The sequence below is a fragment of the Manacus vitellinus genome, unplaced genomic scaffold (genome assembly GCF_001715985.3).
Source record: "Manacus vitellinus isolate BGI_N305 unplaced genomic scaffold, ASM171598v3 scaffold_134_pilon, whole genome shotgun sequence".
NCBI classification, from domain to species: domain Eukaryota; kingdom Metazoa; phylum Chordata; class Aves; order Passeriformes; family Pipridae; genus Manacus; species Manacus vitellinus.
Genome location: NW_021938973.1, coordinates 1 through 16422, shown reverse-complemented (window position 1 = coordinate 16422; position 16422 = coordinate 1). Strand labels below are relative to the sequence as shown.

The window sequence follows — 16422 nt, the reverse complement described above, 5'->3', positions numbered from 1 at the left end:
GTGCCTGCCCTCCCTCTCCCTCACCTGCCTCCCCTCCCCTGATCTCCCTCACCTGTTCTGCTCTGAGGGCAGCAGAGATGGACACCCAGGACATTGAAGAGCTGCAGCAGGAGGTGGTGGAGGAGCTGGGAATCTCCCTGCAGGAGCTGCAGGAGATCATCGACAAGGAGGTGGAGAACTGCGAGTGGGTGAGGCAGCGAAAGCAGCAGCTGGAGGAGCTGGAGAAGTGTGTGAGGCACAAGGAGGAGGAGGCGGCTCACGTTGACCAGCTCATTGACAACGCCACGAGGTGGGTGGATCTGGAGTGGGCCGGAATTCCGAGGAGGGGGCTGCGGGGGGTGTTCTCATTCCCTTTAGAGCAGATCGAGGTCACTTGGTTTGCGTGTGGTTAACGAGGGACAGTGACAGCCCCCCCAAGGCTTTAAATCCTTGGTGCGGACGCTTCCCTCAGGTGGAACTGGGAGCTGCCCAGCTGCCCGTTCCTGGTCGTCCCTGTGGTATTCCAGGACGTACAGCCGGATTCCCTCCCTCTCCTCCAGAGCCATCGACAAGTGCGAGACATTGGCCAAGGAGTTGTACTCCATGATGGGCCTCCAGTACCGGGAGAGCAGCTCCGAGGACGAGGCCCCGGCGGCCACGGAAGTGATCGAGATCCCGGACGAGGAGGACGACGACGTCATGAGCGTGGACTCGGGCTGGAAGCACAGTTCAGTAAATCCCAGTGTGCCCAGGACAGCAGGGGCAGTGGGATAAGGGACTGCTCTTTGCTCATGAGGAGCAGCTGCCACGTCCCGTTAACGTTCCATGATTCCTGGAGCCCCAAACTGGGATTTCACCCTTTCCAAACGTCCCTGACTGTTGTCCCCATCAAACACTGCCTCACATTAAAAAAGATGAATGAGGAAAAGCCTTATTTGAGTGAATTTCCTGACAGAGGTTTGGGGTGGATGCTTTTTCCGGTCCCCTCTTTTTCCTGTGGTTTAATGAGGATGGATTCCCTCCCCCACCCCCCCCAAAATGTTTTAAACCATTTTTTCCTCTTCACTCACAGGCACCAGCAGCTCCAGAATCTCCAAGGATCAGAGTCTGGTGAGTGAAAAGGTCCTGACTACAGATGATTCTTCTAGTGGGGATTTTCTTGGGGTACGGTGTTTGTGTTTGGTGAAAAAAAAACCAGTTTCTCCATAATTCCCTTGTCTTTTTTTCCCTTCCAGCTGCAGGAAGCAATGGCTGCCATGAGGAGATCAGCCCGGGATGTTGCGAAATTCATGGATGCTGTGAGCAAGAAAACAAGCTCCCAGGAAGCACAAAAAGGTGTGGGACCTTCCAGGGGTGCCCTGGCCCTGGGCCTTTGCTTCCCAGAAAAGGCAAACAACGATCCACTTTCCTTGCTGGGGAGCTCTGTTAGGATTTATTGACTCCAGATTCCTGTTTTCCTTTAATTTGGGGTATATTGATTCCAAACTCCTGGTTTTCTTTGAGTCCTTTCCATGCAGTAAAACGGAGGCACTTGGGCTGCCTGAGGGGAAGGAAAGGAGGCATTCCTCCTGCTGCAGCTCGGAGGGACGTGATTCCAGCTGTAATTCCAGCAGAAAAGGGAGCTCTGGGGGATTTATAACTGATTGTTGTTCCTTGGCAGAGGCACAGCCCCCCCCGGCATGTCCTGGCACTGCCCAGCCCGTTGCCCCCCCGGCCCCTGGGGATGATCTCAACACTGACGGGGATCTCAAAGTGGGAATGAGGATTTTGGGCAAGAAAAGAACCAAAACGTGGCACAAAGGGACCTTGATTGCCATCAAACCAGTGGGTAGGTGCTGGGCGTGGGGCTTTCCCTGGGATCTGGGGGGGAGACGTGGATTGAAAGGTGTCAGAGCACCTGGTGTCAAACCTGGAAGGGACAGTGGGAGCGACGCAGCTCCGCTGTTTCACCCTCCAAACGAATTCTGGGCAGATTTTAAACAAACTCTGAGTTAGCTGTGAATAAACAAGGCTCAGAGTGACCCAGGGCGTTGCCTCTCTCGGGATGAAACCGCTGGGCTTCTATTCAGTTTCCCTTTCGTTTATTTTCTGTTTTTATCTTCAAAACGTCCTCCCAGGTGCTGGCAAGAAATACAAAGTGAAATTTGATAACAAAGGGAAGAGTTTGCTCTCGGGCAACCACATTGCCTACGACTACCACCCGTGTCCTGAGAGGCACCACGTGGGCAGCAGGGTGGTGGCCAGGTACAAGGATGGCAATCAGATGTGGCTCTATGCTGGCATCGTGGCTGAGACCCCCAATGTCAAGAATAAAGACAGGTATTCCTTATTTCCCAGGGTCATGAACCCCCAGCTCTGGTTTTTTTGGTTTTTGTTTGAGGCAAAAAAAGCTTATTTTAGTATCCTTCGGGTGCTGAATTCTGCCTTCCCCAGGAAGGAGTTCTGAGTCTTTCTTTAATCTTATCTCTGAAACCTCAGGGTGGAGCTTCCAGTCTCTTGCTCGTGGCCCTGAGACAGGAATGAGATCTGCTAATTTATTCAAATTATCACCCAGATGTGCAGTCTGGGCTGCCTGAGGTGTGAAACAGTGGGAGGAAATGGGAGCCCTGGAAGGGTTTAGTGCCAGCAGTGCTGTCAAAGCACTTTGTGAGGAGAAGGAGCAGGTTTGGAGCAGCTTTTATGGGAACAAGGGGCAGGGCTGCTCCTGTCTGTTAAAATCAGGGCTTGTGGTTTCCCTGGAGAGGCTGATGAAGGGTTTAATGACTCTGGATCTGCCATGAACTGTGCTGAGTTGCACCTGATCCACGTTTAATAACGGGAAATGAGCTGCATTTACTACTCACCTTGGAGATTTCCTCCTGGTTGTGGTGCTGATGCCTCGTCCTGCCCCTTTTGTACAACTCCAGCGCCCGGAGCCGTTACTCCGAGACACGTGGGTGCCTTACCCAGAGTTCAGGGCTCCCCCAGGGTTGGGATGTGTCCAGGAGGAACAGGAGAGGTTCTCCACTTCCCTTCTGTGACGTGGAGCTGTTTTCTGTTCAGCTCCCTTCCTAATTCCCGCCTTGTTTTCCAGGTTCCTGATCTTCTTCGACGACGGCTACGCGTCGTACGTGAAGGAGTGGGAGCTGTACCCCGTCTGTCGGCCACGTGAGTGCTCCCATCCCACCTGGGGAGGTTTGGCCTCAAAAACCAGGGGACAGAGGGTGTGTCCCCTCCGGTGCTGTGCCTGGGGACGTCTGAAATCCTGAGTTATTGCCAGGGTGGGTTCAGGATGTGCCCCACCACCGAAATTCCAGCCCCTCGGCATCGCCCCTTGATCGACCGTGTGTAAAAATCCACCAGGGATCTCCTAAAAGAAAAGAATCAAAGGTTCTCTCTGTTTTGTCCGCTTCCCTTTTTCTCACCCATCTCTTTCCATGCAGTGGAAAAAAGCTGGGAAGACATTGAGGATGTTTCCTGTCGGGATTTCATCGAGGAATACATCACTGCCTACCCCAACCGGCCCATGGTGCTGCTGAAGAACGGGCAGCTCATCAAAACCGAGTGGGAAGGGACCTGGTGGAAATCCAGGGTGGAAGAAGTGGATGGAAGTCTGGTCAAAATCCTTTTCCTGGTAGGGATTTCCCTTCTCCTGTTAGGAAAATTGGATTAAATTTGAGTCTGGGGGGGCTGGCTCAGCTGCATTTTTGTTACTAATCACGGAATCATTAAGGCTGGAAGAACCTTGGAGATTTTGGAGTGCAAGGCTCCCACTGAATCCTGTGCCCAAGTGCCACATCCACAGGGGTTTTGGACAATTCCAGGGGTGGGGGACTCCACTCTGGGCAACCTGTGCCTGAACACCTGGAGAAATTTTCCCTAATACCCAATCAGGGATTCCAACCTAAAAAACCCCCATGATTGTGCTGTTTGTCAAGGCTCACTGTGCTCTCTTGTGTCTTTCCCCCCAGGAACCTCTTCCCATGGGGAGTGGGAGCGTGTCCTACTCCCTCCTGCAGGAGGACAAGCGCTGTGAGTGGATTTACCGTGGCTCCACACGCCTCGAGCCCATGTTCAGCATGAAAACCTCCACGGCTTCCACCCAGGAAAAGAAGCAAAGTGGGCAAACCAGGACTCGTCCCAATGTTGGTCAGTGGCACCTCCTGCTTTCATTCATATCCTGGGGTTTGACTGGGGGGTGGGTTGGGTGTGGTGGGTTTTTAGCAGAACTCTGGAGGTTTCAGCTTTCTGGGATTTTTGCCCCTCGGGCTTGTGAGGTTTCAGGTTCCCAGTGGAATTTTGTAGCAGAACTCCTGGAGATTTTGGGTTTCCAGTGCTTTGTCCTCCTGGCACAGCTGTCAGATTTCCAGTGGAATTTTTCTCCTGGAATTACACCGCCAAACCGAACTGCATTTGGGGGAAGTGACCAGAATTTCTGGGGGCAGTTGCTGTGCCCCAGAGCTTGGCCGTGCCCCAGTTAATCCCAAATCCCTCGGTTTTCATTCCTTGCAGGCACCAAGTCGGTATTTTGGGGCTGGTACAGCCAACCTGGGATAATGCTGGAGATTTTTCCTGTTGACTGTCTGGTTTTTCACCTTCCCCCCCCAGGTGCTGTGAGGAGCAAAGGCCCTGTGGTCCAGTACACCCAGGATTTAGCAGGAGCTGGTCCCCAGTACAAGCCCCCGGAGCAGCTCCCGGCTGCTTCTTCTGTGTCCCCTCAGCCTGCAGAGATGGAGTAAGTACTGGAGCCACTTCCAACACTTCCACTTCCTTTGCTTTCCCTCTCCAGCACTTCCACCTCCTTTGCTTTCCCTCTCCAGCACTTCCACCTCCTTTCCTTTCCCTCTCCAGCACTCAGCTCGCTCAGGCATCACCTCCTCTCTGCAGAGGAATCCTCAGGTGCAGGTTCCCTCCGTGGCTAGGCTTGGATTATGTCGTGATTTTGGGGGAACACCCTTGGCTAAAGCTGCAGGATGAACAATTGGGGGTGGGAGCCAACAACCCCCCCGAGCCAAAAATTCCTCCTCAGGGCTAAAGCTTCGCGCTTGTCTTTCCAAAGGGGGCCTCTGCTCCTTGTGTTCCCCAAACCTGAATTGCTCCCTCGTGTCACGCTCCAGGCGCTGGCCCCCGGCTGCCTCGTGTCCCTGCACCTGGACTGAGCTCGCTGGCTTCCGAGGGAATTCGGGATCAGTGGTGGGTCCCGGTGGGCACGGAGCAAACCACGGCCCAGCCGCTGCCCGGGGCCCAGGGGGGACGTCCCCGGAGCCGCAGGCTGGAGGAGGCCTGGATGGAGGAGGAGCTCGGCTCGGTGACGGAGGGAGCGTGTTGGAGGACACCAGGGAGCCCGGGAATGCGCTCTGGGACTCTTTAGGGGAGGGAGCTGCTCTCCCGGGTCAGTTCTGTCCCCGCTGTGGATTCCCCATCCGGATCTGCGGCCGCCTGGCCCCGTGCCAGCACGTCTTCTGCTGTGACTGTGCCCTGCTGGTGGGGCAGGAGGGGGGTGGGAGGTGTCCCAGCTGTGAGGAGCCTGTGCAGGAAGTCAATCTTTACTCCCCCGAGGCTCTCCAGGTGTAGCAGCAGCTCAGAGCCCGGCTGGGGTGGGGTCTCGGGGGGGTTCCTCTCCAAGCAGTGCAGTATGACCCAATTTACCCCTGGAAACGCTCCCCCTGTGCCGCTCTGACCAGGATTTGGGGATTGAAGCCACAAGAACGTTGTTCCTCACCTTTTCCATAACCCAGAAGAGAGGCTGGATGCTGGAGGAGGTCCCAAACCCCCCCTGTGTGCAGGGAAGGGCCGGGCTGTGCCTGACACCGGGACACTCCGGGCTGGGAGGGCGTCGGGACCGCGGGCACTGTCACGACATGAACACCCCCAAGTTGGACCTGCAGCCCCATCGTGGCCAAATCCTTCCCCACTTCCTCCTTGCAGTGGTTACAAGGAGTTCTTTCCCTCTCCCCACAGAGGGTTTGGCTTTAGGGTCTGGTTTCCATCCAGGCAGACACTGCAGCCGCTTCCCTGCCCTCAAACCCAGCTGGTGTGAGCAGCGCCCCGGGGCCGTGTCCCTGTCCCTGCTGTGCCCAGGGATCCTTGGATTTTAGATCATTAAAACCAAGAACAGTCTCTCCACTCTGGTGTTTTGTTTCCTCTGAGGAAGGCCTGGGTCTCTTCCCCCTCTGGTCTCACTTTCAGGTTCTTCTTGGCACTGTCAAACCAGGTCTGACTGTTCTCGGCCGATTTTTCCTCTTGCTCTTTGAGATGTGTCTGAACACTTTGCTTTCAGGCAGCTCTTAGCAGAAACCCTCACCTCTTCCTGCTTTCCATGTCTCCTCCCTTTTTCCCTGATAACTTCAGTGTTCTTCCGTTTCAGTGGCTGGTTTGGGGTGGTTTTCTGTTTAATTGGTGTAAAGGGGTTGAAAACCTTCTGGAATGGATTGAAAACCTGCTGGAATTGATGGAAAAACCATGAAATAGGTTGAAAACCTGTTTTTTGGGAGCCCCGTGTAGCTCTTTCATCAGGGGTGTTACTACATTCCCTTGCACAACCATGGATTGTTCCTCAGTCTTGCCAAAAGGGTCCTCTGGATTAGTTCCTCCCACTCCTGATTAGTTGAGCCTCTGGAAACTCTGGTTTCTGCTATTCCAGGGATTTCTTCATGGCCTGGTTTGTCGAGCTGCGTGGGATGAAGACCTTGGGCATGGTTGTTACCCTTGCCTTACTTGCCAGTCACAAGTTACTGCTAACTGTTGCTGAGTGCTGGAATTTGGGGTGGTTGTGGGATTGCTGTGGCAGAAATAGTCAGGGAGGGGCTGATTTTCACACTTGCTAGGAAAAAAAACCCACCTGCTGGGATTCTCCTGGATTTCTCAGTTCCATGGGGGGAGCGTTGCTTTGATTCCCACCGGTCGTTTTTCCACCTTCCAAATCGCCTCCTCCTTGCCTCCTGCAGGTGCTCTGACAGCCAGTTGGCCCAGTCCAGGAAGCAGGTGGCCAAGAAAAGCACTTCCTTCCGTCCTGGCTCGGTGGGCTCCGGCCACTCGTCCCCTTCCTCCCCCGTCCTCGGCGACGCTCCGGCTCCGGGAAGGGCCAGCGCGGCCCCGCAGCACCGGTGAGCAGAGCTGGGGGTGGGGGGGACACAAATCCATGAGTGCTCCTGGGTTTGGGGTGTTGGACACGTTCAGGGGCTTGTGTGTGTGTGGGGGTGTCTCTGGGTCGGCAGGTAGAATCACGATATCATGGAGTCATGATCCTGCAGGTGGGAAAAGTCCTCGAGTCCGCTGCCAAGGCCACCCTGACCGATTTCCCAAGTGCCACGTCCACACTTGCAGGGATGGGGACTCCACCACTGCCCTGGGCAGCCTGTGCCAGGGCCTGACCACCCTTTCCATGAAGAAGCTTTCCTGAATGTCCAGCTTGAACCTCCCGTGGTTTCCTGTGGAAACTTGAGGCTGTTTCCTTTTGTCCTGTCCCTTGTTCCCTGGGAGCAGAGACTGACCCCCACCTGGCTCCCCCGCCTCCTGTCAGGAGGTGCAGAGAGCAGAGGTCCCCCTGAGCCTCTTTTCTGCACTGACCCCCCAGCTCCTCAGGAGCTCTCAACCTCTTCTCTCTCCATTCCATCTCTGAATGCTCCAGCCCTCAATGTCCATCTTTTTGAGGCCCCAAAACCACCCCTGAGGTGCCCATTCAGTCCCACAGGGCGTGGCAGTTCCCTGGTCATGCTGTGGCTGGTCCATGCCGGGTGCTGATGTCCAGCTGGGCACACTGGGCTCCTGTCCCCCACCCTGTTCCCTGTCCCTTCTGGGCACGCTGTGCTCCTGTCCCCCACCCTGTTCCCTGTCCCTTCTGGGCATGCTGTGCTTGTGAACCCCACTCTGCTCCCCATCCCTTCTGGGCACACTGGGCTCATGTCCCACACCCTGTTCCCCATCTCTTCTGGGCACACTGTGCTTGTGAACCCCACTCTGCTCCCCATCCCTTCTGGGCACACTGTGCTCCTGTCCCTCATCCTTCTCCCCATCCCTTCTGGGTACACTGTGCTTGTGTCTCCCACCCTGCTCCCCATCCCTTCTGGGCACACTGTGCTCCTGTCCATCACCCTGCTCTCCCCTAAGCCCTCTCCCCATCCCTTCTGGGCACACTGTGCTCCTGTTCCTCATCCTTCTCCCCATCCCTTCTGAGCACACCATACTCGTGTCCCCACCCCGCTCTCCCCTAACCCCTTCGACGCCCCCATCTCCTTCTGGGCACAACTGTGCTCATTTTCCTCCCACCCTGCTCTGCATCTTCTGAGGCACACCATCTCGTGTCCCCACCTCGCTCTCCCCTAATCCCTCTTCCCTCCCTATCTGAAGCACACCGTTGTACTCGTTGTCCCCTCACCCCGCTCTCCCCTAACCCCTCTCCCCCTCCCTTCCCCGCGCAGCGTCCCCGCCGGCGCCGTGCAGCCCTTCCACGGGATGCTGGACCGCGTCCCCAGCGAGCCGTCCTACCGGGCCCCTCTGGAGAAGCTCTTCTTCCTGCTCCACGTGTGCAGCTACGCCTGCTTCCCGCGGTGCGCCCATCCGCGCCGACCAGTACCGCAGCCGCAACCCGCTGCTCATCCCGCTGCTCTACGACTTCCGCCGCATGACGGCGCGGCGCCGCGTCAACCGCAAGATGGGCTTCCACGTGCTCTACAAGACGCCCTGCGGGCTGTGCCTGCGCTCCATGCAGGAGATCGAGCGCTACCTCTTTGAGACCGACTGCGACTTCCTGTTCCTGGAGATGTTCTGCCTCGACCCCTACGTGCTGGTGGACCGCAAGTTCCAGCCCTACAAGCCCTACTACTACATCGCCGACATCACCAAGGGCAGGGAGGACGTGCCGCTGTCCTGCGTCAACGAGATCGACAACACGCCGCCCCCGCAGGTGGCCTACAGCAAGGAGAGGATCCCCGGCAAGGGGGTCTTCATCAACACCAGCTGGGAGTTCCTCGTGGGCTGCGACTGCAGGGACGGCTGCAGGGACAAGTAGGTGACCGCTCGTGGCTGAGGGGGTGTGCTGGGACTCTGCGACCTGCCCGAGGTGGATCTGCTCTGGGGGTTAAATCCCTGCAGCTCAGGTTTCGTGGAATCATGGAATGGTTTGGGTTGGGAGGGACATTAAAGATCATCCAGTCCCATCCCCTGTCACAGGCAGGGACACCTTCCTCTATCCCAAGTTGCTCCAAGCCCCGTCCAACCTGGCCTTGACCACTTCCCAGGATGAGGAATCCACAGCTTGTCTTGGTTTGATTCCAGGTCGAGCCCTACGTGCTCATCTCTGCCTAAAGATGGGATTTCTTTCCCTGTCTCCAGAAGTGCTGTGGAAGCTGTGAGCTGTGGTTTCTCCCGTGTCTCCCTGCAGGTCCAAGTGTGCCTGTCAGCAGCTGACGATCCAGGCGAGCGGCTGCACCCCCGGGGGGCAGATCAACCCCAACTCGGGCTACCAGTACAAGCGGCTGGAGGAATGTCTGCCCACGGGGTGAGCAGAGCCGGGGCCTCCTGCCCGCCCAGGTGCCAACCCCACATGCCATCAGAGAGGGAATTTATCCCAGAGATAAGCACAGATGTGACAGCCTGCCTCTGGTCTTGGTTCTTGTGCTGGTCATGGAATGGTTTGGGTTGAAAGGGACCTTTTAAAGATCATTGAGACCATGAGCAGAGACACCTTCCACTAGACCAGGTTGCTCCAAGCCTGGTCCTCTGGGCTCTCTGTGCGTGACCCCAGCACTGCCAACCTCACCAGTCTCTGGGATGTTCCTTTACCCTGGAATTTGTCACCCTTCTCCTTTCTTCCAGCGTTTACGAGTGCAACAAGAGGTGCAAGTGCAACGTGAACATGTGCACCAACCGCCTGGTCCAGCACGGCCTCCAGGTCCGGCTGCAGCTCTTCAAGACCCAGAACAAAGGTTGGGGCATCCGCTGCCTCGACGACATCGCCAAGGGCTCCTTCGTCTGCATCTATGCAGGTGGGAACTCACCTGGCACGTGGGAGCCTCTTCCCTTGGAAAAGGGTGTGGTCAGAGCTGGGGAAGGGGCTGGAGCAGCAGGAGAGGGGGCTGGAGAACTCCTGAGGGAGTTGGGAGGGCTCAGCCTGCAGAAAAGGAGGCTCAGGGGGGACCTTTTTGCTCTCTGCAACTCCCTGCCAGGACAGGGGAGCTGGAGGGGGTCGAGATCTTCTCCCAGGGAACAAGGGACAGGACGAGAGAAAACGGTCTCAAGTTGTGCCAGGGGAGGGTCAGGTTGGATATTCAGGAAAGTTTCTTCATGGAAAGGGTGGTCAGGCCCTGGCCCAGGCTGCCCAGTGAGGTGGTGGAGTCCCTGTCCCTGGAAGTGACCAGAGCCGTGTGGATGTGGCACGTGGGGACGTGGTTCACTGGTGGCCTTGGCAGTGCTGGGGGGATGGTTGGCTCGATCTTGGAGGCTTTTCCAACCTTCAGGCACGATTCCCTGATTCCAAAGCCCAGCAGAAGGGCTGTGAAGCTCTTGCTGTGCCCGTTTCAGGGGGCAGGAAGGTGAAAGCTGAGCAGGTGAACTTGCCCAGCGCTGGCACAGGACACTGCAGAGCCCTCGGGGTGGCAGTGCCGGTGTCACAAGACACGCTGGGCCACTGAGCTGTCCCTGGGGTGACCCAGCCCCGGCCCAGCCCTGCTTCCTCCTCCCAGCAGAGCCCCTGAAATGCAGAAGTTGCACAGGGGTGGTGTTGGCTCTGAAACGAAGCCGCCCACGGGCACGGCCGGAGCCGCTGCTGCCCTGATTCCATGGCTGTGGAGTTCCCTCTCTGCTCCACCAGCCCCTCCAGCCCTTCCAAGCCTCCACTGTAGCTGCTCTGTAGAGATTTCTGGGGTGAAAACCTTGATTTTAGGTCAACCACATGCCTCAGGCTTTTGTCCCGTCGAGTACCAGGGATACATTGCCCTTTCCTAACCCAGCTTTGGAGTGAGGTGGCGTCCTTCCTGTTTTCTCCTCAGCGAGCTTTGGGGAGGAATTAAGACGAACTCCCGGGGAATGCCATCCCGGGAGAGCTCACCCTGCCTTTCCTGTCGCCCTTAGGGAAGATCCTCACGGACGACTTCGCCGACAAAGAGGGGCTGGAGATGGGCGACGAGTACTTCGCCAACCTGGACCACATCGAGAGCGTGGAGAACTTCAAGGAGGGCTACGAGAGCGACGCCAAGTGCTCCTCGGACAACAGCGGCGTGGACCTGAAGGACGACGACGACGAGGAGAACACGGGCACGGAGGAGCCCGAGGAGTCCAACGAGGACAGTTCCGACGACAACTTCGGCAAGGACGAGAACTTCCACGCGAGCTCGGTGCTGCGCAGCTACGCCACGCGCCGGCAGACGCGCGGCCAGAGGGACGGCGGCCTCTCGGAAACCGCCTCCAAGGACTCGGGGCTCGCCCGGCCCCTCGGCCACGACGAGGCGCTGGCGGGCCCCTGCAAGCTGCCCGTGTCGGAGGAGAGCTCCAAGAACAAGGTGGCCTCGTGGCTGAGCTCCAACAGCGTGTCCGAGGGCTTCCAGGACGGCGACAGCAGCTCCTCCTTCCGCCTGGGCGAGGCGGGAGACACCAAGCCTGTGAAAGTGGAAAACCCCGGGGAGAGGGAGAAGGGATGTGTTCCCACCCCGGGAGAGATGAACAGAGAGATGAAGGCAGCCAAGAAGGAGGTGAGGGAGGGATGTGGGAGCGAGAGAGTCAAAGGGCACTGAGGAATGATGGAAGGGAGAGATGTGGGAATGGGAGATCCTGGGAGACCTGGATGAGGAGACACAGAGATGTGGGAATGGGAGATCCTGGGAGGCCTGGATGAGGAGACACAGAGATGTGGGAATGGGAGATCCTGGGAGGCCTGGATGAGGAGAAACAGAGGTGTGGGAATGGGAAATCCTGGGAGGCCTGGATGAGGAGACAGAGAGGTGTGGGAATGGGAGATCCTGGGAGACCTGGATGAGGAGACAGAGATGTGGGAATGGGAGATCCTGCCTGGGAGACCTGGATGAGGAGAAACAGAGATGTGGGAATGGGAGATCCTGGGAGGCCTGGATGAGGAGAAACAGAGATGTGGGAATGGGAGATCCTGGGAGGCCTGGATGAGGAGACACAGAGATGTGGGAATGGGAGATCCTGGGAGGCCTGGATGAGGAGAAACAGAGGTGTGGGAATGGGAAATCCTGGGAGGCCTGGATGAGGAGACAGAGAGGTGTGGGAATGGGAAATCCTGGGAGGCCTGGATGAGGAGACAGAGATGTGGGAATGGGAGATCCTGCCTGGGAGTCACCGTGAGCGTGGAGACAGGGGGTGTCTCACTCCCAGGCTGGCATTTTGGGGAGCAGTTCCACAGAAAGGCAGGAGAGAACTCCAAAAGGGAGAGATTTTAATCTTCTTGCTCTTCCCCTGAGAACCTGAAGAGCAACCAAAATTCGGGTAAGATTCCTGAACCGGTGTTCTCCTGTCCCTGCCTGGCCTGAGGACACTCCCCCTGGAAGCCCAGGCGTGACCCCTGTTGTCCTGGCCCTGCAGGCGAGATCCCCGGGCAGGAGGTACGGATACAACCCTGCCCCCCGAAGCTGGAGGGGATCCGGCGGCCCCTGAGCCGCACGGCGCTGCTGCAGAGCCGGCGCCGCTCCCTCTCCCTGCAGGCCTCCAGCGAGGTAAGGGGGACCCCCAGGCTGGGAGAGGGACCCCCGGGCTGGGAGAGGGACCCCCGGGCCGGGAGAGGGATCCCCAGGCTGGGAGGGGGTCCTGGCTCTGCCCCTTCCCCCAGAACCGGCTCCGTGACGACCCCGAACCTCAGTTTGGGTGGTTTTCTGTTGTTCCTGTTCCCGGCTTTGTGGTTGTCCCTGCGATTTCCTGGGGGGCAGTTGGTTTCCTTTGGATTGTGGGGAGTGTTTCTTGGATCTGAAAAGCCCCCCCAAAAAACAGGAGAGTGCGGAATTTGGGCCGTGTTCCAGTGGGATGGAGCGCCTTGGTTTGCACACCTGGCAGAGCCATCTGGGGACAATCCTTTGTTTTTAGGGGTCTTCTCCCTTCTTTTCAAATCCCAGAGCACCAAATGCTCCAGGATCCCAAGCTCTGGCATTTTGGGTGCTGCAGAACTCCCCAGCCCCCCGAAATCCCACAGCTGTTCCAAACACTGACCTGTGGGATGGGGTGTCTGTCCCGCTGTATTCCCATCGCGGTGTCCACGGGTGGGATCCCCTTCCACAGGGTGTCCTGGAGCACAGGGAGGGGGTGTGCTGGGTAGAGAGCTCAGTGTTCCTGGGGAAAAGGGAGGCTTGGATGTGGCTCAGGAGCTGTTCCTGCCCCCAGGACGTGCTGACACTGTCGAGCAGCACCGACAGTGACGTTGAGAACGGGCAGGTCCCGGCGGGGCAGGTCCCGGGCACCGCCAACGACAGCGACGACATCCAGACCATCTCCTCGGGCTCCGAGGAGGAGGAGGGCGAGGACAAGAAAAACCCCTCGTCCGGGTCAGGTGAGGGGGAAGACCAGGGCTGAGGATGGGGAGTTTTGGCTGGAGAGCACCAGGAAGGGCTGGTGAGGCCACGGCAGCGCGGAGCGCGGCGCGTCTGCTCCTGCCGCGCCTGACGGGCCAGGGCTGGACCTTCCCCGCGGGGTTTTAGAGACAAAACTGCAAAATCTCACCCTCAGACCCAGGTATTTTTGGGGGGATAGGGAGAAAAAGCAACTGTGAGGCTCCTGGTGGGTGTGAGGCTGGGCTGGGCGGATTCCAGGAGCCGTCCCGGGGGGGGTGTTTGGGATGTGAGGGAAGAGGGGGGGGATGAGCAGGGTTGGGGGTTCCTCCTCTGGCAGCTGCCGTGTGGTGGCAGGTCCCGTGAAGAGGCAGGTGGCTGTGAAATCCACCCGGGGCTTTGCCCTGAAATCCACCCACGGCATCGCCATCAAATCCACCCCGCTGGCCGCGGGTGACAAGGGCGAGAGCGCGGGGCCCGTGCGCAGGAGCACCCGGCAGTTCTACGACGGCGAGGAGAACTGCTACATCATCGATGCCAAGCTCGAGGGCAACCTGGGCCGCTACCTCAACGTGAGCTGGGCACGGGCAAGGGGAGGGCAGGGGCCTCAGCGGGGCTGTGCCCGCCCCGGAGCGGCGAAGAACAGGGAAAGGGCAGGGGGAGGAGGCTGATCCGCCCCCACTGAGCGGAGCCGAGCGGCTGCTCCGGCCGCCAGGGCAGGGGGAGGAGGCTGATCCGCCCCCTCTGAGGCGGAGAGAGACGCTGCTCCGGCCCCAGGGCAGGGAGGAGGCTGATCCGCCCCCCTGAGCGGAGCAGAGCGGCTGCTCCGGCCCCGTTACCTGTGAGGGGGGGGTCGTGTGACTCGGCCTGTTCCAGCAGGATCCCGCTGGACGCGGCGGGCACAGCAGGAATGCTGCTTGTTTGGGAAGGCTGTGCAGGGCTGGCGGCTCTGCCTCCCTCCCTGGCAGCGGCTCAGCCCGTCCCTGTTGCCCTTACAGCACAGCTGCTCCCCAAACCTCTTTGTGCAGAACGTCTTCGTGGACACCCACGACCTCCGCTTCCCCTGGGTCGCCTTCTTCGCCAGCAAGTGAGTCCTGGAGCCCTGGGGAGGGCTGGGGCTTCCTGGGCCTTGCTGGGACCCGGCCCCGTGGCCAGGGCTGGGTGTTCCCTACTCCTGGTAACCCCATTCCCAGTTTCACCCCATCCTGAGCAGAGAAAACCTTGGAGGTGAGGGCAGGTGAGATCCCCTCTCCTGTGCTGGAGATCCTGCTGTGATTTCCCTCAGTTTTAGACCTCCCCAAAGGGCAGAGTGAAGCACAGAGCAGCCAAATTCCCAGCTTGGTTGAGCCGTGGTGAATCCCTGCCACGCTCCTCTCGGCTCTTCCATGAATCCCTACGGGAATGATTCACCAGGAACTTTGTCCCTTTGCTCTCCAGCTGCTCCACCCTTGTCCCGGGGGCAGCTGGACTGTCCAGAGAGGTCACAGGGAGCGTGGCTCCCTTCCATCATCCACTTTTCCTCTTTCCTGGCGTTGCCTCTTCACCCATCCCGTGTTTTTCCACTTCCCAGGAGGATCCGGGCGGGCACGGAGCTGACCTGGGATTACAACTACGAGGTGGGGAGTGTGGAGGGCAAAGAGCTGCTGTGCTGCTGCGGGGCCATCGACTGCAGGGGCCGCCTGCTCTGAGCCCGCCCCGCTCCCCACGGCCCTGCTGCTTCCCTCGGCGAGGGAAAAGGTTCTCAAGAGCTTCTGTGTTCTCCTGTTCGCTTGGAAAGTCACGGAGGGACGCGGGGCAGGAAGGGAATCTGGGGGATTCCCAAGCCCTGGGCTTCTCCCACCTTCCAGAGGCTCCAGTTACCACGACAACCTCCCTCAGGAAAAGGAGTTTTTCCTGTTCCCTTCCAGCTCTCCGCCAAACTTGAGGCACGAGCCCCTTCTTTTCCAGCAGGAAGCACTTCCCCAAGAGTCCCAACTTCATGGTTGGGATTGAGGCCTGGGAAGTGGGAGGGGAAAGAGGATGGTGAAATCCCAGCAAGATGGGACCAATCTGGATTTCTGTGACGAGAATCATCTGTTGAGATGATGATGTAAAGAATCTTTTGTACTTTTGGTTGTTAAAAAAAAAAAAGCAATAAACTTAAATGTTTTTTTTTCTACTAAAAATCATCTGCAGTGGCCTTCAGACACAGTGAAGAGCCCTGGAAGAGCAGCACTGAACCACTTCCCACCATCCTCTTTTCCATGGGGTTTGCAGGGAAAACACCAGAGGCCCCGGGAACAGGGATAAGGAGCTCCCACATTCTCACCTTTCCCTCACCTTTCCTCAAAACAAACACTCCTTAAACCCTTCACTTGGAAAAATTAAACAGAAACTGGCTGGAATTTTCTCGAGGAGGCAGATCCAAGGCTGCTTCCCATCTCCAGTCTTCCCAGAACGTCCCTGTAGGCTGGAAACACTGAGTTGAGCTTAAAGTCCTGCACTGAAGAGGCCACTGGGACAGCCTTAAACTTGATTTAGGCACCTGGGGAGGGTGGGTAGGGCAGCCCAGCCCAGCCCAGCCCAGCCCAGTCTGGCTGCTGGACACGAATCCACACGGAAAATCACTGGATTTGGCAACAACACACAATTCCAAGGGTTTGGGTTCGGGTGTTTTTTTGTTTTGGGGGTGGTAGGACACCAGGGCAGCTCCAAAAGGTTGAATAAACCACCTTGAAAACTGGTTAAAAGAGGCAAATTTTAGCCAACTGGGATCAAACCTCCCATTATTGACACGGAAAACCCCCATCTGGGGGGGTCCTGGAGCAGATTCCATCCCATCCCCACCCCCATCCCAACAGCTCTCACAGCTCTGCACAAGGGAGGTTTGTTGTTTTCCTGCAAAATAACCCTTTTTTTTTTTTTTTTTTGTAAAATAAAACCTTTCTGGGGCCTCCTGGAGCTCCAGTTCCATCCCGAGCGTCCACCTGAA

General features: G+C 57.8%; 1 protein-coding gene across 1 annotated transcript; it reads left to right on the top strand.

Annotated features, from left to right (window-relative positions):
- Positions 1-6: 6 nt before the first annotated feature.
- SETDB1 (SET domain bifurcated histone lysine methyltransferase 1) lies at positions 7-15974 on the top strand. Its single transcript, XM_029957998.1, is given in 22 exon segments — positions 7-289; positions 540-706; positions 1052-1089; positions 1215-1314; positions 1640-1807; positions 2097-2298; positions 3053-3126; positions 3402-3592; positions 3930-4107; positions 4567-4693; positions 6906-7064; positions 8379-8498; positions 8500-8964; positions 9341-9457; positions 9775-9944; positions 11029-11645; positions 12448-12532; positions 12535-12629; positions 13288-13453; positions 13809-14023; positions 14450-14538; positions 15022-15974. Coding segments are annotated over 22 exon segments (3873 nt in total). The 5' UTR covers positions 7-77; the 3' UTR covers positions 15140-15974.
- Positions 15975-16422: the final 448 nt, after the last annotated feature.